Source organism: Heloderma suspectum, chromosome 9 (assembly GCF_057233095.1).
Source record: "Heloderma suspectum isolate Gila_16-S chromosome 9, 16-S_ref, whole genome shotgun sequence".
NCBI lineage: Eukaryota > Metazoa > Chordata > Lepidosauria > Squamata > Helodermatidae > Heloderma > Heloderma suspectum.
The window spans coordinates 5713756-5735734 of record NC_139466.1 but is presented as its reverse complement, the minus strand read 5'-3'; the positions used below and the strand labels follow the sequence as shown (position 1 = coordinate 5735734).

At 46.9% G+C, this 21979-nt stretch overlaps 1 protein-coding gene across 5 annotated transcripts in view; it reads right to left on the bottom strand.

Moving 5' to 3' along the window:
• The window catches only part of LOC146338374 (integrator complex subunit 6-like), a 33324-nt gene extending 23770 nt beyond the window's left edge, over positions 1 to 9554 (bottom strand). For 4 of the 5 annotated variants that reach the window (XM_084813592.1, XM_084813594.1, XM_084813595.1 and 1 more), the window contains exons 1-2: positions 9243 to 9443; positions 9014 to 9091 (exon numbers count right to left, since the gene is read on the bottom strand). In XM_084813592.1, the coding sequence (XP_084669718.1) occupies positions 9014 to 9091; positions 9243 to 9353 (189 nt within the window). In that variant the 5' untranslated portion in view covers positions 9354 to 9443. Of the gene's footprint in view, positions 1 to 9013; positions 9092 to 9242 lie in introns of all 5 variants that reach the window. The other variant, XM_084813597.1, reaches the window with a different exon arrangement.
• Between the last annotated feature and the right edge of the window lie 12425 nt (positions 9555 to 21979).

Genomic DNA, 21979 nt, shown 5'->3' with positions numbered 1-21979 from the left:
AGCTTGCAAATCAGAGTGGGAGAGACTAAAATTGGAGTAGGAAAACTTGAAATCCCTTTCTGCCACAGATTCACAGAAGCAAAGCAGGAAAGTTTTAGATTAGGGAGGAAAATCAGGAATCCCACAAGTAGTTAAACACTAACTACTGTGACAGCCAAGAATAGCCAGGAACAGGCACTACAGGTTAAATCAAGAAGACTCTATGCTGAAAGTCTATAGGGAATGCCATTTCAAGTTCAAGCTTTGTTTTAGTACACTAGTCACTCAAGTACTGTCAGAGTGACCCACAAACTATTTAAACTGCTATTTACAGTTTAAAGTCGTCTTAGGCCTTGTCTGCAATCTTGCTTTTGCCACACACAGTTGTCGACTTGAGCATCTCACTTGCTATATTTCCTGGGAATCAGCCACAGAATAGTGCCCTACAATCTTTCTTACTGTTCTTGCTGATTTCAGCTGCAAGCATATCTATATCCAATAAATTAGTCTTAAGATTTACCCCCTCTTTAGCTACATGTAACAAAATCTTTGCTCTTGCAGCAAGTTTTCAAACTTCATCTCCTCCTAGAATTGCTCCTGACACAAAGACTGAGGAATTTCCTAAAACAGCAACACATTTTAAAATACTGGTGTATCAGCAAGCACCACAGCCCTATTTGTCAGAACAGGTCCTGCACTATGTATTATTGAACCCCACATGCTACACCGTAAATAGCCAATGAAGAGTGGACAAAGCCTTTGTCGTTTATTCGTTCAGTTGCTTCTGACTCTTCGTGACTTCATGGACTAGCCCACGCCAGAGCTTCCTGTCGGCCGTCGCCACCCCCAGCTCCCCCAAGGTCGAGTCCGTCACCTCCAGAATATCATCCATCCATCTTGCCCTTGGTCGTCCCCTCTTCCTTTTGCCTTCCACTTTCCCTAGCATCAGCATCTTCTCCAGGGTGTCCTGTCTTCTCATGATGTGGCCAAAGTACTTCAGTTTTGCCTTTAATATCATTCCCGGACAAAGCCTATGCCAGTAGTATTCACTAGGTTCCAGAGCCACCATGACAATAGTTCAGTGGCAATACAAAGAGTACTTTAGGGTTACACCCATTAGCGACCAGAAGCAAAGACCAATGATCACTGTATCCAAACAGAAAAATGCTTGCACAGAATGTGCCTGCTGCCTCCCTCAGACACCCATGAAGGGGAACACACCACTTTATCCCTCCAAGTTTGCCAGAATCACAAGTCAACCCTTTACTTTTTTACAGCATACAAGTGTTACATTCAGGTGCTTTTTGGTTAGTTAAGGAACTGACATCTAAGCCAAACAATTCACTATCCCACCTCCACCCACCCCACTCACACAGAAGCTGGCGCTGTCAAATACATAGCATCCAGACTCAATCGTGCAAAGCTCTTCTCACTTCTAGTATTCTCTGAATAGCTAGTTGCATTTCCATTACTAAGTGAATGTCTGTTCACCCTCAGTGCTCCAAGTGACCTCTCCTTGCTACAAAGCTGAATATGCCCTTAAAAAAAGGCACCTACTTTATTAAGCTATGTTTGCATGTGAGCCATTTTAAGCAACTAAAGCCATTCTACCAACAAAAGCAACATCGGGCCCACAGCCTCTCAACATCAATACAATCCCTTACTCAAGGATACAAGTCTATGCTCCCAGTATCTGGGCTTCATCTTCCTGCTACTCAGGAAATGGAAATTCAATATGGCCTCTGCAAGGTTTAACCATCCCAAAAGGGAGTAAGGAAGCAATGGGAGAAAAAAGGTTCAGTCTTCAAGACAGGAGAACTGCACCCCCGGAGTTACAAAGATGGCACTTGCACCACGATCACAAACAAATGTTGCAGAGCCTAGAGATAGACTGACCTCCAGAGGAATTTATAAATGAAACTTTTCAGCTCACCCCCTCAAAAAACATTAGAATTAGCAGGCATATTTAAGACTTCTTCTGTCAAGCTAATTTCTGAATAGCCTTGTAGTTTGCTTTGATCTTAACCCAATTCTACACTTGCCCTGGTTGCTTTATTCTTTAGAAGAACTGTTCATGGCCAGGTGCCTTTAGGCACCAGAAACATTGAAATGAAAATATTAAGGTTGGGTGTGGGGTGGATGAAGAGCTCTTTGCTGGCACAAGAAATGTCTCCCCAAATACTAATATAAAAAGACTAACCTAGGAGCTGAATTTACACCTGAACTTTGGACTGTAAGCAACTTGGACAGGAACTGGTCTTTGGCTTATGCTATTCCATATAATTAATGGAATACTACATAATTAATAAAGTCAACTTCACAAAAGAATTCTACATGCAATCCTCCACGTAAGAACACCCCCCCCCCCCAAGTTTCAGCAATGCCCAAGAATTAAATATTCCTGATGGCAGAGCCACTGAGAACACAACAGCAGACACTCTTGCAAGTTATACAAAGGGAGAACCACCTAGAACTAGTCATCTATGACAGACCTGCGCTCCTTTATGGAGAGAAGGCTGCTTAGCCCAAGAAGGGATAAAGGAATGAAGTTCCACTTTCAGCAGTCACTTACATAAGGAATGTCTACTCCATTTCCAGGCATAAGAAGCAAGCAGATTTAGAAAAAACAGGAAGTTATCCTGACCAGAGATTCAAAAGAACTTTCCAATGACAGATCCGGAGAGACCAGCCAGAACAAGTGTTGCTAGCCAGCCCTTTTAAGAGACCAAGGCAGCACAAAATCCAGTAGACCAGGAGGGGGAGAACAAAATCCATTTTGGAGCTCCAGACACACATTAACATTAGTGCGCATTACTTGCTGCCAAAATGTTCATGTCCAAAACTGAGGCATCACAATCAGCCTTTGCAAAGCCCTTTCCCTACATTTCTTAGCACGTCAGTACTGCTATCTTCCCAAAGACTTGTTTCTTTCACAAGCGTTCACTCTTCCTCCTATGCCACCCTCTATTTCTCTGTGCTGTGAATTGCTAATTCCTGTACATTTTTGCTCTGCAAGAACTGCATGCAGTTTCAGTTTACCCCCAAATGTTTTGGTATCATTGTGGACCACTACTGATCCAACACAGAATCCATAGTATTCCCGCAGAATAATTATCTGAGCTTTCAAGAGAAAGGGGAAGAAGAGCTTGAAAGGACATGGATAGTTTCTGCTAAAAAATGAGAAACCACAAGATAGTACTTCAACATACTCCTTATCCTGCCACTCTTCTACTGCATGCCAGTTACAACTACACCATGCCTGTCTGGCTTTGGAGGGCTTTCTCTGGAACACCTTATTGCTCATGTATTAAATAGCACATTTGCCTTTGTAAAGAAAGCAGTTGTGTGATCCCCATAACATAATGAAAATGGATCCAGTGGGTTGGACAATTTGTCGTCCAAAGTGGTCCTGTCACATCTGCCAGAGGAACAATACTTTGCAAATGTGAACAGGGAATGACACAGGGATGACTTTTCACTTCAGGCAGTGAAAGGAAAGGAGGCATTTCAGAAAAATATAGTGTTGCTTCTTATTCTTGTAAGGCTTTGAATATTTATATCCCAATTCTATATGGATGGAAGAGCACTAGGCACCCTAAAGGCCTGGCCAGACTCACACAATGCTGCGCATCCCATCTCCCAAGCACTGGGATGTTCAAAACCTTCTGAACAGATTGCAGGTCAGCATTTTGGGGAGAATGAAGTACAGTGAATTCAAATAATCAGATCTGAACAGAAGGGTGGATAATGAACGCTTCACTGTATCCTACTAGCCTACCTTTTACACAGTGGCATCCAACAGACTTCTGTGCATCTAAAACTCCCAAAGAACCCTCCTGATTTCAGGGAACTAGATTTCTACTGAAAGGACTGCCTACAAACACAACCCATCTAAAAAAAGGTTACTGTAAAGCGAAGGTATGCAAAGAAGCCTCTTAATCATGTTAAGAAAATGGGAGATAAATTACTCTCTCAACCCACCAGAATGTGGGTCATTCAATGAAATTGACTGGCTAAAGATTCAATTGAAATGAAAGCATCCACAAAATCCCTACTGATCTTGAGTAATTCCTTGCAAGTTGGAAGTGATGACCACCACCAAAGACAACTTAAGTATTAGACAAATTTGTGAACCACTCAGAGAGCTTTAGCTATTGGGTGGTATAGAAATGAAATTTTTAAAAAAAAAAAATTTTTAAGAGTATAGGGCTTTCAATAGGCAAGAATGGAACCTCCACAGAACAGAGGCAGTATACCTTATCACCACATGATTTGGAAGGAAAAAAGGGGATGGCTAGTCCCACCCAGTCCTGTAGTGATTTTCCCAGGAGTGTATCACTAGCTACCATTAGAGAAAGATTGCTGGACTAGATAGAAATTTGGTCTCGCACAAAACCAGCAAGACCCCACTTTTACTTCTGCCTAATAAAACCATCTTTACAGACCAAGGGAGCATTGACATAAATGTCAAAGGAACAGACGCTGCCTTATACATCATATCACTGGTCCATCCAGCTCAGTACTAACTACACTGGCTGAGAGGGGCTCTCCAGGGATTCCGACAGGAGTTCTACCTGGAGACACCAGGGATTTAACCTAGGACCTTTTGCATGCAAACTATGTGCTCCACCACCGAGCTACAGCCTTTCCTACTGGCCACTGCTATTTATAAGTCCATTCAATCTAGCCATCTTCCAAAGCAAAAAGGCGGACTGGCAAGGATGTCCACAGACAACTCCTTCCTCCTAGACTGTGCCTATATTGCTCCTATTCCGAGTTCTTCCCCATGAAGTGTCAGCAGTCACAGAACAAATGAAAACTTGCCACCGTGATTCCAAAACTGCTGTTTTGCCGGGGGGGTGGGGGGGGGCCCCCGCAGGGGAGAAAGGAAGAAGGTAAAAACTATCTGCAGCAATGGCTGCTAAAAGTAAGATGGCTTCTTGTCCTCCCTAGGTTATTTCTTTGATAGCCACTGCTCACAACTATAGCAAGGCGGAATAGTCAAAAATGAAGATGAGCTCAACTGAAACTGGCAGTTCTCTTAAGCTGGAAGGGGGAAAAATATATCACGTCATCAGCTTCAGGTGGGCTAGACTCTCCACTAAATACAAGCAAAGCTCACAGTACACTTGGGGAACTGCATGTCTTGCCAAAGAGCTGCCCAAGAGTTATGCGTAGTTGCCCTTTTCTCACAGGCTAGCTAATTGCATTATAGTTAAACACCATGAGAGCACATTCATACAGAACATGGGTGATGGGAACAGGTAATGCACAAGATGTGCAAGTATTTCCTGAGGTTGTGAGACTGTGCTCATCCTATAAGCATCTCCTGCTAAGGATGCAACCATACCATAACCTTGCTCAACTGTTGCAACGCAACTGTGTGGAGTACTGAAGCCAGTACTTGGCTTCATCAGTCATTGCAGCAATCACCATTTTACGTGTACTCTGTGTTTGTATTTGAAGTTGACAAGGCATTTGATGTTTTTCTTCTATTTTTTCTCTCTCAAAATACTGGTATCCATCACAGCCTTTATAACAGAGACATACAAATTAATTCCCAATCCTGTTTGTATTTTTGCAGTGTATTGGGGAGAGAGTGCCATATTCAAGTACTGAACCAGTGTAAGAAATAAAAGGGCATTTCAGTATCTTCTGAATCACACTATGAAGTACTGATGAACTGGGAGGCCTCTAACAACCTCAAGTCAATTCCATTTAATCAGAAGGATGAATAGGAAAGAAGAAATTAAAGGTAACTGTTTGGGGACATGAACAGAAAGTGGGAGAGGATTGCCAAGTGTTTTTTGTGTTTTAAGAGAGCTGATTGTACTTTTAAAGTGTACAATTTGTTGCTGGAAAAAAAGCGGCATCATGTTCCTTGGTTTCAATCAGCACAAGACGAAAACCACTACGGTCTTGTGTTCAGACCCATGTTCAAATTCAACCATGGACTCAGTGGGTGGCCTTGAGCAAGCCACTATTTCTGACTCAGTTCTTCTTGAAATATAGAGGTGGCTGTAAAAATGACAAAGCAAAAGATAGTGAAACACTTTTGAAAACTAAAAACATCATATCAACAAGTAATTTTAAAAAGCATTGCTATCCCAGCTGCAAATACCACTCTTCAGTTTATTTGCAGAGGAGGCAGTGATCGGGGGTTTTAACTAAACCTATACAGTCTCTCTGAACTTAACTAAAGCCTATTCTAGATCAGCATCAACCCAAGATAAAAAAACCTAAGCAGCAATTAAGAAATCTAGACCCCAGTTAGTCACTGATTCTCCAGGATATCTGACAAGCTTTTCCAGTATGCTTGAGCTAATAGCAAGAGCAAATAGGTAAACAGATCAAGCTGTAACAGCAGGAATTCATAACTGCTTTGCACAAGTGCAACTGACAAGGATGCACAGAAAATGTTATTCAGGAAGCAGCGTGAGAGGAGGACAGAACACAAAGGCAGGACCAACCTCCCAAGTGCTGTTAAAAGTTCCAAAATGAAGGCATAACAGCAACTATAATTTACCCATTTTCTGCTAAATTCCCCAAGGAGGAAAGGTTAAAAGGGGCAGACTCCTGAATGCTGCTCGAATAACTGCTATTACTGTTGCTAAAGTCAAACACTCTTTCCTGTCTCCATCTTCTTGTACTGCACAAGGGCGTCTTGGGATAGAAAACATTTTTGAAACACGCTACAATGAAATCCTTCTTTCTTCTTCATCTGGCTGTTCTGAGAATATCCCAAATAAAGGTAAGATTTGCAATGCTTGATGTCAACCTCAGGCAACATGCATATTTATGCTTTGTACAAATCTGAAGGAATTAACATGTAGAAATCAATAGTGGCAGTTTGTCTTTCTCAGAAAGAGGCAGCGATCCTTACAGTTGATCCTCAACAGCCACAGTTGGGAAGTATATATTAGAAAGGACCTCTACTGATCAAAATACTAATTAAGACCCTAATGTAAGACACTAATATACTGTCTATGGAAAAGCTCTCCTGCTTTTGCCGGAAGAGGAAAGGATGGTTTGGCAACAATAACAAACATTGTGAAGGAACAGAAGCCTGGGGAGTGAACTCTCTCTGAAGCAAAGGCACAGTCTGGGAGACATATGTCTCTGGGGCTCAGGAGGAGCAAATGGATTAGGTGGGGAACACCTTGTGGGAGAAAGCATATCACATAGATTACATGTAGTTCTGCCCTCAGGAGCAATGAAGAACATAGAACTGCCCCTCCCCGCAAAATGGGAACCCTGTGTCCACTTTTCCCTCCTCTCCCCCATAATGTGAAGTAATAGAAATACATGTTGTGCTATCACATGGGGACAGCATGATTTTGTTACCAGACAACATGGAAGAGAAGGGAGAATTCAACATGTCACTGAGGGGCAGGGAATCCCACATTGTTCTTCATTCACCCTTGCATGGCTGCTCTTGTATAAACTTCTGCAAAGGAGGTGTAGGGAAAAGAACTGGGAAAGTGTAGATTTGAGAGGTTCCTGCAGGTTCCTTTTGGTGGGGGTGGTAAGAAATACAGGATTATGATTTATACAAGCACGTAACACGTGCTAGGCACTGCACAGAAATAGAATGACTGGGCCTGTCTGTAGGCTTATGGTCTAAAAAACATAAACCAAGAGGGACTTATAGATAAGAGGAAATCCTTGGCAGGAAGGATTTAGGAGTGATGACAAGAGGTGCCGAGAGAACACAAAGTATGAGCCGCCTCCATTTATTTCATTAATAGAGCATCCATAAACTTGCCCACTGGGACACTGAACTGAATATGGATCACACTCCTAAATATAAGTACATACAGGATTGCTACCAGAGGCTTTTATATCCCGCCTTTACATGAAACAACCCTCAAGGCGGCTGCTAACCACAACGGAGCCCCACTTCGGAGGCAACACAGGAGAAGCAATACTCCAGTTGTGTGGGATTTTAGACTCCCGGCTCCTTAATTAGACCTCTGGATACATTCTGTGTACATACTTGTCTATGTGTATAGGACTGCTACCAGAAGCATGTAGATTCCATCTTTGCATAAAGCAACTCTCAAGGCAGCTGCTGATCAGTAGGGACCACCTTGCGCGGACCACCTTGCGCTGACCACCTTGGAGGCAATACAGGAGAAGCAACACTCCAACTGTGTGTGATTTTAGACCCCCTGCCCCTTAATTAGGCCTCTGGATACACACTGTGTGCATACTTGTGTGTGTGTATAGATAGGACTGCTACCAGAAGCATGTACATCCCATCTTTGCCTGAAACAACTCTCAAGGTGGCTGCTGACCACTAGGGTCCACCTTGGAGGCACCCCAGAAGCGGTACTTCAGTTGTGGGAGATTTCTAGACCCCCTTCCCCTTAGGGTACATACTGCGTGGATACCTCGTGTGTGCGTGCGTGTGTGTATATATACACACGCGAACTGCAATTCTATTTCAGTTTAACTTCTGGACTCCCTCCCTTTCAAGGGGGGGGGTGATCGCTGGACCCTCCCCTCCCCCAAAAGAGAGGAAGATGAGGAGAAACCCACCCAGCCCTGCGATGGGAGGGCGACGTGACGGAGGCAGGCGGGCGGGCCGGGCCGGGCCGCGCCGGTCCGCCCGCCCCTCCCCACGTCGGCGCCGCGGGGCGGGCTGAGGCGTGAGGGGAGGCGCCGCGTGGTGGCGGCAGCGGCGGGCGGGTCGGCCGCTCGGCCGCTCTCCACTCCTCCTCCTCCTCCTCCCTCCTCCATCTCAGCAGCGCCCTCAGCCTCTCGCTCGCCTCCATACAAAAGCAAAATGTCCGCCATCTTCGCAGGCTGCGCCCCCGGGGCTGCTGCGCCTGGCCGGGCCGGGCCAGGCCAGGCCGGGCCGGGGGCAGGCTGGCGCGGGGTGCGGAGGAGGAGGTGCGGGTGGGGGCGCGGGTGGAAAAACACGCTGGGGGAATAGCTCGCCAACGGCGGGTGGGGGGAGGAGAGGAGAGGAGAGACGGAGAATAAAACGGAGGCAGGGAGGCGGGTCCCCCCACCGCCCCCTTTTCCTTACCTTGATGCAATAAGGCGCCTCGTCGAAGGTGACCAGCATGTACCTGTCGCCGCGGCTGGCCGGGTCCCGGGCGCGCAGCTGCGGAGACATTTTGGAAACAATGCTGATTATCGTGGAGATGGGCGACACGGGCGTGTGTGTGCGCGTTTCGGAGGGACACGTCAGGCCGAGCGAGGGAGGGGGGAGGGGGGAGCGGGGGGCGCGCGAGCAGCCTCTGCGCGGGCCCCACCTTCATGAAGAGCTCGACGGCGCCCTTGGCGATATCCAGGTAGCTGGTGCCCAGATACGCCCGCTGGTTCATGGAGGCGGACGTGTCTATGAGGAAAAGGAGGATCGGCATGGTCCGGGCGAGCCCTGCGGCACGGGGCGACGGCGGCGGCGGCGCAGCCTGCCCAGCCTCAGCCTCCCCCGCCTGCCCAAGGTCTGCCCCCCCGGCCGCCCCCCGGCCTCGCCGCTGTGCCGCCGCCGCCTTCTCCGGCCGCCCCCCGCCCCGCCAGCGCCGCTCCTGCGTGCGTGTGCGGCTCCTCCGCGCGAGCTGCCCTCACTGAGACGCTCTCAACTTCTCTTCCCTGAGCCGCCGCTGCGGCCGCCTCCTCCCCCGGCCGGGAGGGGAGCATGTGACCAGAACGCGCGCGCCATTGGCCGCCGATTATGCCCGCGTTTGCATATGCATGAGCGGCGAGGGGGCGGGGCCCCCCGGGCGGGGGGGGCCGAGGAGGAGGCGGCTCCGCCTGCGGGGGCTGATTGGCAGGGACCCGCGCAAGAGGGGAGCCCGCCCCGCCCCGCGCCGCCACCCCGCGCCGCCGCCTTTTCTTTCCCCCTGTGCCGAAGCGCGCGGGGCCGGGGCTGCCCGCACAGGCGCAGGCAGGGAACCATCGCGCGCGGGGCTGCGTCCTGCTGGGCGGGGGAGGTCCGGCGGCTTCCCTCCGCGCGCCCCGCTTCCCTTTTGCGGCGGCGCTGCCGACTTGCGAGGAAGCGCGCCGCGCAGGCACGAGTCCCGCTCCGCTTTCTGGCTCCGGGCGTTTCTGCCTGGCAGGGAGTCGCGAAGGCTCGCATGAGCCCGCGCGTGCGCACGCTTGTTCGCGAGGCAGCCCCGCTCAGTCCCCGTCCGCCCGCCCGCCCGCCCGCCCGCCCGCCCGCCCGGCGTACGTAGGATTGCGACCGAAGGCGTTGCTGGCGACCCCGTGCATACGTTCCGGGCAGCGGGTCGGGCTTGCTTCCGAGGAAACGGGCGTAGGATCGGGCTGCGCCGGAGCCGCCGTGCGTAGGGCCCCGCCGCAAGGCTGGCGTGGAGCCAAGCGGTGCCGGCTCCGGCCGCCACCCCGCAGGCGCGTTCTCACGTGCCCCAGATGCTGCCCTGTTGGAGCGCCACGCGCCCGCGCGTTCTCACGTGCCCTCGCCTGCTTTCCCCGGCGGCGAAGTTGACGCGATTACCGCCCCCACCCCGGCGGCGGTTCCCGCTCCTGCTTTTACAGCCGGAATGACATATTCCCAGGAACGGCGTGGCTTTGCTCCATGGTGCTCGCCACTCTTCTACGAGCGCCCGTGAACGTGGAAGAAGAGACGAGGAGACGAAAAGAACCTCACGATGTCATCTCGGTATAAATAGTAGAAGCAAAAGCAGGACGCTATCGCGACAGCCCTGAGCATCGTGTTAAAGGTTTCCATACATTCGGGTAGTAATTATATCTTGGGGAGGGGGGGCAGGAACTAAGAGGCCATCTGTCTCCTCCAGCGTAGGTGCTGGCTGAGGGATTATGGGAGTTGTAGTCCAACGCACTTGGAAAGGCAGGCCTACCTTCTCTCTCTCACACAAACACACCAGCAGAGAAGCAAAATCCAGATGTGACCACAGCAGGTTTATTGCTCTGGGCTTTATCCTGCCTTTCCTCCAAAGAGTGCCAACAGGGTGTCCCTCCACAACAACCCTGCAAGGTAGGATAGGACTGAGAGAGTGACTGGCCCATAGTTGCCCAGTCAGCTTTATTTATTTTTTAATTTAAATGTATTTTTAAGCTGCCTTTAAAGATGGAACCCTCCCAACGTGGTGTACAAGAGAAAAGATATGCCGTGGTTTGTGGCTCTCCAAGGATTTGAATCTAACTCTTCCTGGTCTAAGCTCAGCATACTCACCACTACGCCACACTGTCACTCTTCAGCTTGGCAGTAAAGTGTTTTGACCACCATTTGCAGTGGTCCCCAGGGCAGCACATTGTTGGCCAGCCAGGGCTATGTATCCAAAAGTAGCCGGTGTTTTCAGGAAAGGGGCTAATGTGTACTAAAGCCTTTGGCGGTGGGCAACTTTGTATCTCTCACACATTTAGGGTCTGCCTCTCCCTCATGTGCCATACAAATTACGTCATATTTGGCATTAACCAGTCCAAAGTAACCATGGCCCTTGCAGCTGTAACCATACCATCACTCATGCAAATTATTAGTTACATTTTTATCCCACCCTTCCTCTATGGAACACAAAAGTGGTGTTTTAGCTTCACAAGGACCCTATAACTGGGTTTGCACAGCACAATAACACTCATTTTCCACAAGGAGGCTTGTCAACCATACAGGGTGGCTTATTTTTCTCGAAAAAGCCACCTTGCGCACCCATGGGTGGTTGTTAAGTTGTTCAGGGTGGGTAACAAGCCACCTCCCAGAAAACGTGCTGGGTTCAGACAACACAATAACCCCCGGTTCAACAAAAACCCACACTCAACTACTTAGTGTGGGTTATCATGTTTTCCAAACCCAGTCTGTGAGGTAGATTAGGCTGAAAGGCCACCGTAGTTGCCTAAGAGCACCCAATGAGCTTCATAGGTGAGTAGCAATTTGTACGTTATTTTCTCACCTCTGTGCATGCTGCTCTCTCCATAGGGTCCACACATTTTGGCTGGCCTTTGAAGCCTGTCAAAATGTGTGGATGCCACCCACCCTGCCCCTCTCCTGATGGATGGGGGAGAAGGGTCTTGCCTGAGTTACAGGGAGGGCATTTTGTTTCTGAAGCTCAGCATGACTGAAAGGCTGCGCCCCCACCTTTATATGGAGTTCCAGGCACAGGAGAAGGGCAGGGATTTGTCCCTGCGGTCCCACTGTGCTTTGGAGTTCTCACTGCTTCAAAGTGCATCCAGCCAGTATTAGGTCAAGTCAAGCCCTACCCCGTCTTTCACTGTGCAATGGGGCAGGCACTTGCCAGCTCAAAAGGTACTGTTGCCAGTGCCAACTTGTCCAGCAGTGCAGTTGCGGAGTCCTGTTCTCTCCATTACACAACACTGGCTCTGATTAGAATCAAGTAGTTATAAAAGGATGCAGGGTTGACCCGGTTTTTTTACCATATAAAGACAGGCTGCACCTGCATAGAGATCACTGCTGGGCGCAGCTAACTGAATTTTTGTGAACCGCCCAGACAGCTTCGGCTATTGGGCGGTATAGAAATTAAATAAATAAATAAATAAATATTGTTACGGGGCCTGCGCTGGTTGCCAGGATCCAATGTGCCTGGACCCTGTGCTTTGGGGCTTCCCAGGCACCACACTGTAGAGACAGGCAGAACACGCCTGTCAGTAATAATACTTTGCACTTTGGAGGAATTCAAAGCTCTTCACATAATTTATCTGGTTATCATACTTGCAACAGGCCTGAAAGGTAGGTCAGTGTGACTATGAGCATCTCTACACCAGCCTAAAATCCCACATTTAGGACGGGGCTTTCTACTTCCATTTTAAATGCAGGATCACAACCAACTCCCTCTACACATACTTCCTGTCCCGCTTTCTCCCCCTTATCTGAGTCTTCCGTATGTTTCATTGGTCCAGCTCCTCTTCTTGCGGCTTTTCCTTTTTCACAGAGGGAACTCAAGCGGACCACAAGTGGGGTAATTTGATAGGTCATTATCCCCAATCTATTTAAACATGGAATAAAGGTCATTTAGTGTGGGCGATGCCCTGGAGGTTGACAACATCATCTAAAGGGTCTGCAAACTTCCATGAGTGAGCAATCTCAATAGCAGGATAAAAGCTCCGTGTGAAGAAGCCCTATATCCCCGTCTTGCAGACAGTGGCTGAAGGAGAGGCTTGCCACAGGCCACCTAGTGAGCTTGTAGCAGAGGCAACATTTGAACTCAGGATTTTCTTGATCTGTAGCCCAGACTCGTAATCACTACTCTGCACCAGCTCTTTGTCTCAGCAGCCTAGAATAAGGTGGTTCTCGGTACTGAGAAAAGCCACCCCCAAACCTGTCCTGATCCCTTGGTGTCAAACACTACTACTCCTGCTTGATAACCCACTCGATTCTGATCTCCAGCTATTTGGGAATCATCTTTACTTCCACCTACCTTCCTTTCTTTCCCATCCCATCCCTCCATCCAAAGCCACAGCTTCCTCTGGCTACTTTTCACTAAAAAACACACTCATGGCGATATTCACACATATCACCCACATTACATCTAGTTTGGTCCCACACATGTGATACTCATTCAAGTCCAAGGAACTGCACTTCCCACAGCTTCTTTTGGGAGTTATCAGAAAGAAGCTCCTTCCTTGATCCTACCAATTCACTTATCTCGGCCACTTAGTTTTAAGGACCCAGCATGTACTCCCAAAACATCTACCAACGGCAAGGCTAGGACCTAAAACTGTTCTACGTTTATCTGTATATGTGTTGCTGGCAGGGCTTCCATTTACGAACGGCAGTATTTCAGAGCCCATGTGCTCGGCAGCACTGACACCTTTGGCTAGCTCAAAGTTCCTCAGCACTAAGTGACTATTGTAATAAAAATACCATTACAGTGTGTCTGCGTACTCGCTCTACATGCCAAAGGCACAAGTCCTTTTGCTTAAAATAAAAAGGGTGACTCTTTGCCCTGTATTCATAACATTGCTGTTGTTATTAGGAAATACAGCAATAACATCAATTCATTCCTTTAAAATACGCTGCTTTGTTGCAATTTAATCTGGAACATATTGGTTGGATCCAGATTTGGGTTGGATCAGGTGGAAGTGGGCTTCCCCACCCCCTGAAAATTCAACACAGAGAGTTAAGAGATCCTACTGAATGGTGTAAGCTGTGCTGTGGGGGGGGAGGGACCCCCAAAAATTGGATGGTGGGATCTTTCGTGAATGGAACCCTTCTTGAAGATAGATCCTGATCCAACATTATATATTCAGGAGTGGGCTGTCCATCTTATTCCCCACCCGAACATACCCCACACACAGTCACACACTGACATGGTTAGCACATAACAATTTATGGGTTGTTTAATCCATGAATTGTCGGGACTGCCTAGGAATGAGAGAGCGCATTGCCTACGGCCCATTCGCTGTTGTTGCTTTGCATCTGGATTCCAAAAAAACATTGTTCGTGTAACGTGAACCCAGAACTCTGGGGTGATCACAGAGAAACAACCCAGAGTTTTAACCTAACAACAAACCATGGATTGTCATTAGTTGCAAAACAGGACAACGTCTTACCTCTCTCACTACTAAAATCTGAAATGGCATGTTTAGGTAATGGAAATTCCTCAGCTTTTAACAAGACCGACTTTGCTTCCATATTTACATTTGATACATGCTGTTGTAAAAAAAAAAATTAGTATTCCATAATAATGCCTCAATAATCAGAAATCATAAGGAAGAAACAAAAAATACAAATCAAGTCTGGTGCCACATTCAACGATACCATTGTGCGCTTAGAGCCTTGGCTCTGCTCTTCTTTCCAGAGGCGTCACTCTCCAGCCACATCTCTCGAACATGCCATGCCAAGCACACCTGTGATCAGAGCTCCTTAATATCAGCAAGGCTGATGGAAAAACCAAAGGGGGTGGAATATTTTAAAGTAAATTCAGCGCACATAAAAGCAGCCCAGCTAACAGAACAAGGATCTAAGGCCATGTGTGCCCTGCAGGCTGTGTACCACACACAATCCTAAATACATTTAACTAGAAGAAAATGGATTTCGGTAGGAATTATTTTCAGGGAAGCATGTTTAGGATTGCTGCCATCTGTGTGGGCTTAGTTTATCTTTCTTTACACGCAATTTGTATCTAGAGTGCTTCCAGATGGAAGGCTCCTAGGGTGGCCATGTGTTCTGCTATACAGAGGACAGTCTGCTATTTGAAGGTGTCCTCTGTTTGAAATGCTGTACTGTTGAAGTCCAGTTCCAAGGGAAAGGACCCTTAGAAGAGAGAGCAGCAGGGGCCTTGAAGGTACCCTTCCTCTGCCATTAGCGCTTGGATGGCAGTGCAGGCACACAGGTCACCTGGTCAGAGCCTTCCCCACGGTGGTGAGAGGTATTGCATTTTTATTTCAATTATAGTCATTATTTCTCATTTTGTAGTAAATTAGATATAATTGTATTTAAATATAAATTGACATATGCAACGTTTCTGCAAGCCTGTCTCTTTGCTCCTCTTTTTTGGTGATTCCTTTTGGCAAGGCTTAAGTGGCCTCCCTACTCCTAGCACTATCAATCAAAAGACATTGTGCAGCTCTTCCATTGTCATCTTCATCTTGTAACCCCCCCATGGCTCAAAGGTTTTTTCATGTTGGAAGCTGCCAACATGAAAAATACTTGAGTGCAAGGGCCACCATGCACCTGAATCAAGGGCCACAATAAGAGAGATAATTTACTATTTTAATTTTAAACATACACAAATACTACTATTTGAAGTGCTTGAGGTCTTTTTTGCAAGATGTAGCATGTCCAGATGCAAGAGGATGGGGGCTCCTGCACTTTGAATAGTCTTCTACACAATTATTCAAGGTGCAGGAGCCCCAGAAACATAAGAAGAGTCCTGCTGGATCAGACCAAAGGCCTATGACTTCAGCATCCTGTTTTCTACAGCAGCAAAGTAGATACCTCTGGGAAGCTATGAGCAAGACATGAAGGCGTTAGCCCTTTCCTGCTTGTGTTTCCTTAGCAACTGGTATTCAGAGGCTTACTGCCTTTGATACCAGAGGTGCAATCCATTGATAGCATTATTTTCCAGGACCTGGTTCACATGTAATGATAATCCATGGTTTAATTAACCCATAGGTTGTTGCTGTACCCAGAGTTAACCCATTATTTGGCTGCCAGACAATTGAGCAAACCTCTGGTTCTTTGGTCAATTTCTGTGTGGTTTGGTTCTCATCCCCTTCACCTGCTCCCTCCCGTATCTGAGGTGCCTTTGCAGTATTATAATACTGGCATGCAGAGCACCTGGTTTTTTTGACTGCTCTTGCCTGCCAGCTCTGTAGCCTGGCAAAACAACCCATGAACAACCTACAGTTCTGGGTTCGCATATAATGACAACCCATGGTTTAAACAACCCAGAGGTCACAACTCGACAACAAACCATGGGTTCTCTTTGTGGGTGGTTCATGGTTAACAGCCCATAGTTAACCCATTGTTCCGGGTTCGCACATAACAACAACCCATGATTCATGCAAACCAGGTCAATATATATCCAATCCCTTGATAGTATTATTCTCTAGGAGTCTGTCTAATCCCCTTTTAAATCCATCTATGTTGGTGGCTATCACTATATCTGGAGGAAGTGAATTCCATAGTTTAACTATGAGCTGTGTGGACAAGTATATCCTTCGGTCTCTCCAGAATCTCACACCATTCAGCTTAATTAGATGGACCCCAGGATCTAATATTATAAGAGAGAAAGAAAAAAATTTCTCTTATCTACTTCCTACAAACCATGCATAATTTTATATACCTATCATGTCCCCTTACTTACATTTTTCCTAAACTAACACACACGCACAAAACATTGTAACCTTGCTTTGAAGGGGAGGTGCCCCAGCCCCCTGATAATTTTGATACGCCTTTTCTGAAGCTTCTCCAGTTGTTCAATATCCTTTTTGAAGTGTGGTGATGCACTGTACACATTGGTCCAAGGGTGGGCGCACTGTTGAGTCGTGTAAGGCATTATAATATTGGCAACTTGTTTTTGATCACTTTCCTGCCTTTTTCACAGCAGCCGCACACCGGGTCAACGTTTTAATTGATTTAAATTGATTTAATTAATCCACCATATCCCAGGAACCCTTTCCTGGTCAGTCAGTGCTGCCAGCTCCATCAGCTGTATGTATATGAAGTTTTTGCCCCACTGTGCATCACTTTACATTTACTTACATCAAACTGCATTTGCCATTTTGTTACCATTTATCCAGGTTGGAGAGATCTCTTCGGAGCGCTTAACAATCCCTTTTTGTTTTTAATACCCTGGACAGTTTGGTGCCATCTGTAAACTTGGCAAGCTCACTGCACACCCCTAATTCCAGATCATTTATGAACAAGTTGAAAAGCACCAGTCTGAATGCAGATCCCTGCAGGACCACGTTTTCTACATCCCTCCATTGTGGGAACTGCCCATATATTCCTACTCTGGTTCCTCTTTTGCATCCAACCACCCTATGCGAATTTGGCATGGGGCCATGTTTGGAAAAACTAGGGATCCGTTGCAGTTACTTTGTCTGCTCCCAGGAGCGTGCTCCTTCCAAACCTATCATAACACTAGGAGTGCTAATAATGCAATTAGGTTAGGGAATGCTGATCCCAACCCCTAACCTAAAGGCATTACTGGGGGGAGGGGCAGCTCTCCATCCTAGTGTAACTAACCTGACTCTCTCCTTCCCCAGCTGTCCTGTTTGTTGCACGTATCTGCCATAAAAGCCCTGGTGGCAGAGGTTAGCATATATATATATACACACACAAACACACACACAGTTTGGAGGGTCAATTACTCTCCACATGATTATTTTTTTCCTGATAGACTTCACCATCTCTACCATCGGCAGGAAGCCTAGCTAACACAGCCACCACACCAAGTGGCCTGCTCCATATTCTGTACACAGTGCTGAGCTACTTATTAGTATATAGCTTTAAAATTCTCTACAGGTTAATTGGTTAGGGTTTACTGTAGGTTGGTGTGTGGATTAAATTGGCTGTAATGCAAGATGGAGGTGAGGAGCCATCACCGGACTGAAGCAATTCATCAGCTGGCAGCAACACATTAAATTTAAGTGGGCTGTTTCCTCCTGATTGGTCCATCAAGTGGCGTTTTTAGCTCTAATCCCTAATCAGGTGTCAACTCACTTCCTTTAATGTTCAAGGGAGCATGGCTAGTACATTTTCAGTCTTTTGATCTTGCCCTCCTCAGAGTTCTGTCAGAGGGCTACAAGATAACAACAAAGCGACAGATCAAGTTGTACAGAAGTCTGAAGAAATCAAGGACAGTTAGTGCTAAAATTGTGTTAGGGAAACCAGATCAGGGTTAAACCGTAATCTTCTCCACCCAGCACCTCCCCAAGACAGGAAGTAGTAGACAAATAAAAGGCAGAAACACGGAGGGGTGGAAAAGAAGGAAATCAAGTAGATCTCCCCTTCACACGCAGTAGTCTTTCTCTCCCACTCAGACATTCAGCCAGTGACTTGCTGAAGGTCAAGCAGTGAACTTAATGGTGGATTAAGGATGTTTCTCCATGCAAAGTATAACATGCTAACCACTACAATTCCGTTTGCCTGCTGTTTATTCTATGACTATCAGCTGATCCTAATAAATTTGAGTATAGTACTGTGTACTGCTGTTCTTTGGGGTGTGTGTACACACACACATAATACAAACACACACACACATATGGATCAACACAGCTGCCTGCATTTTTGGACTTTCCTTTGGGGTGTGGCTATGGAGATTGTTATGATGAGTGCCTGCACTTCAAAATTTACAAGGAAAGCACTGGTTCTCACACTAGTCCGTGTATCTTGTAGAATTTGCACCATATCTTCCATCTGTGGGCAATCCACCTTGATTAAAAACACACACACACACATACAACCAAACTAATCAAAATCACAGATTCCATCTCCTGTTTTAAATTATAAGCACATACGCTATGAGCTCTTTCTCTCCAAATGACCTAATATGCAGGGCATGGACTCTCTCTGCAACAGCCAAAACAAGCTGCTGCAAAGGGAACTGGTCCATTATGGGTGAAGCTCTATAGATCTCATTAGCTGAGCAGACATTAGGAATACAGTTCTTCGAACAATAATTACACCATTATCTCTCACCCTGACAAGCACCAAAGTGGCTATACCAATGGAGAAAGGTTGGGCTGCATTACAGTAGCAATCGAGATGGTAGGAGAGAATCTTGGAAAGGTTCATTTTGTTCACTTCTGCAATATTTTTTCTGCAATAAAAAAGCTGAAGGGTGTTAGGTGGGAAGTTCTATAAAATAATTCCCAATAAGGAAAACACGGGAAGAAATATAATATGCTGAAGAAGGAACAAGCAGTGATGGATAACCTGCATGCCACTCCCATCTCATAAAAATTATGAGCAAACATGATTGTAGAAAAAAGCATTAATTTATATTGCCAACCCCTTGTGAAGTCCTGTGACAGCCAGTGTGACATAGGGATTAGAATGTTGGACTGGGACTCAGGAGATCCAGGTTCTAGTTTCCACTTGGCTATGGAGCTTACTAGGTTACTTTGGGCCAGGCGCTGACTCTCAGCCTAACCTACCTCACCGGGTTGTTGTGAAGATAACATGCAGAGGAGGTGGATCATGTTAGCTGCCTTAGGTGCCTTGTAAGAGGGGAAAAAGCAGGATAGAAATGTAATAATAAATAAATACATCTCCAAGACCAGACTAGGATAGGAGCAGGGTGACACGGTGCCTTGGGACACCTTTCTTGACACTTGCCAAGCTGCCCTAGGGGGGCTAGGGAGAGCAATGGGGAAGCGGTGCTGGAAGGGCAGTGGGGAGCCAGCAGAGGAGTCAGAAGCCAGTGGGGACTAGGGGGGGGGGAGCCAGCTACGAGCAACCTGTGGGGTTGGGGAGGGTGGGTGCTTGCATGTCTGAATGCACTGGGGCTGTAAGTGTGTGAGAAAGAGAGGGAGAGAGAAAGGGTTTACTGGAGTTTTGGGAGGGATCCTGAAAAGGAATGAATGTGTTTTTTATCTGCCTGCAAGATAAAACAGAGGAAGCAAGGCCAGTGTCTAAAGGGAGCCATAGTTGGGCACTTGCCTAGGATCCCCCACCCTAGCAGAGGCCCACCAACCCAAGCACCCTAGATTTGCTCCGCCTTTTCACCATTGCAACCTGCTTGTTCAGCAGCCTTACTCTGGCCCATGCAACAGCAGTGGTGAGAAGGAGGAGCAGGAGATGCCACAGCCGACTTGCTCTCTGTCAAGCAAGCAAGTGGTAGCAATGATGAGAGAGAGGAGGACGAGCAAGAGCAGCTGGTGACCATGGTGGTGAGAAGGGAGACTCACTCAGGGAGGGGGCCCACTGAGGGTGCTTCGCCCAAGGGCTTTCTGAAGCCGGCATTGGGAGAGAGAGATGTAGCATGTTGTATGCATGTACTATGAATACAGTGTGTCTGTGCGTGTGATCCAGAGTGAGAGAGAAAAGTGACTGAGATCTAGAATGAGAGAGTGGTGAGAACTGTGAAGTTGTTTAGTGTACTGGGGCATAGACACCCATCTTTGTCTTGTACTCAGTGTTTTGGGCAGGTTACTTGTCCTTTGCCACACCTCCCATGCCAAATGTGCCCATGGCCCAAGAAGGTTGCCTAGAAGCTAGGCTAATCAGGGCTACCAAAAGCCCTGAGCTGAGGCTTCAAAGTCTCATCTCTTTTCTATGGCTTACCTATTCATTTGGCTCTTCTTTTCCTCTATTCTAGAAGCTGGAGACATAATGCTCTGAAGAAACTGTGGTGTTAATTCAGTCTCTGTGTGCTTCCCAGAGATAAATGGTAGGTCCTTTGTTACTAATTTCACCTGTTAATAATCAAGGGAATTGTTATATGTCTCCTTGTAGGCATCTGTATGCAAATAGTACAATATTTTATATCCGTTATAAAGCTCACAGAATAGCAACATCTATTTGAGAAAATGGTGAACATGTTTGGTAGGAATATGAAATAGATCCCATTGGAGGTTTAATTAAACACCCATAATTTCTTAGTTAACAAAGATAAGGACTGTGCAGTCCTGAGAGATGGCAGGGCCCATGTTTTGGGACTACAGAAGCTTGAAAAATGGGACGGTGGAGAATCTCAGCAAGGACCTTACAGCAGTCATAGGAATGCAGTCTGAACATTTTTCTGAGACAACAGTACACCTGGAGAGCTGGGGGGGCGGCGGCAGAAAGATGGGATATCAATAAAATAAAGACATAAATCCTCTCTAGCTAGACTATATGATTACAATATGCCAAGCACCATGGACTGCGTGCAGCAGTAGGGGCTGCCTTTATACACTTACATTAACTATAAGGCTCATTGTTTGTTTATTAATTAATTTAAAATATTTATACCCCACCTTTCAGTCCCACAACAGGCCACCAAGGCAACTGACAATAAGAAAAAAAAATAATATACACACACAAAAAATACTTTTTGCAAAGGTGATGATGATGAAGGCTCTGGGAGGATGACAATGTAAATTGCCTACTCCCTGGTCCTTGGGTGGTTTAGGTCTGGGGGGAAAGATGATGATAGCTCTCCAGGTAACAGTTTCTGACAGGTGTTGACAGCTTAGCCAAGAATCCCCTCTTGGCTTTGAGGGGATTCTTGAGCAAGATGTCCTTAACGGGGTGGGGGTGTCATTGCTCTTTCACATAGACCCCATGAACAGATGAGCAGGGCCAACCCTGCCATTAGGTAGAGTGAAGTAGTCGCCTCAGGCAGTAGTAGCGAGTTTGGGAGGAGAGAGCTGCATGTGCCACATATTCTGCCCTGGGCCCCTAAGCTAGGTGCAGTGGAAGACACTGCCCCATTGCCAGTGTTGATAGTAAGAGTCAGCTGCCAGTCCAGTTGGCTTACGTAGGTGGAATGGGGAATTGTCTGTCTCTGGCAGCAAAATGGCTTGGGGTGGCCTTGAGGAGGAGAAGGAAGGGGAGAAGCAGTTGCCACCAGTTCTAGAACAGGGCAGGTGAGCAAGTGATGGCACATGCTGTCCCTCACTG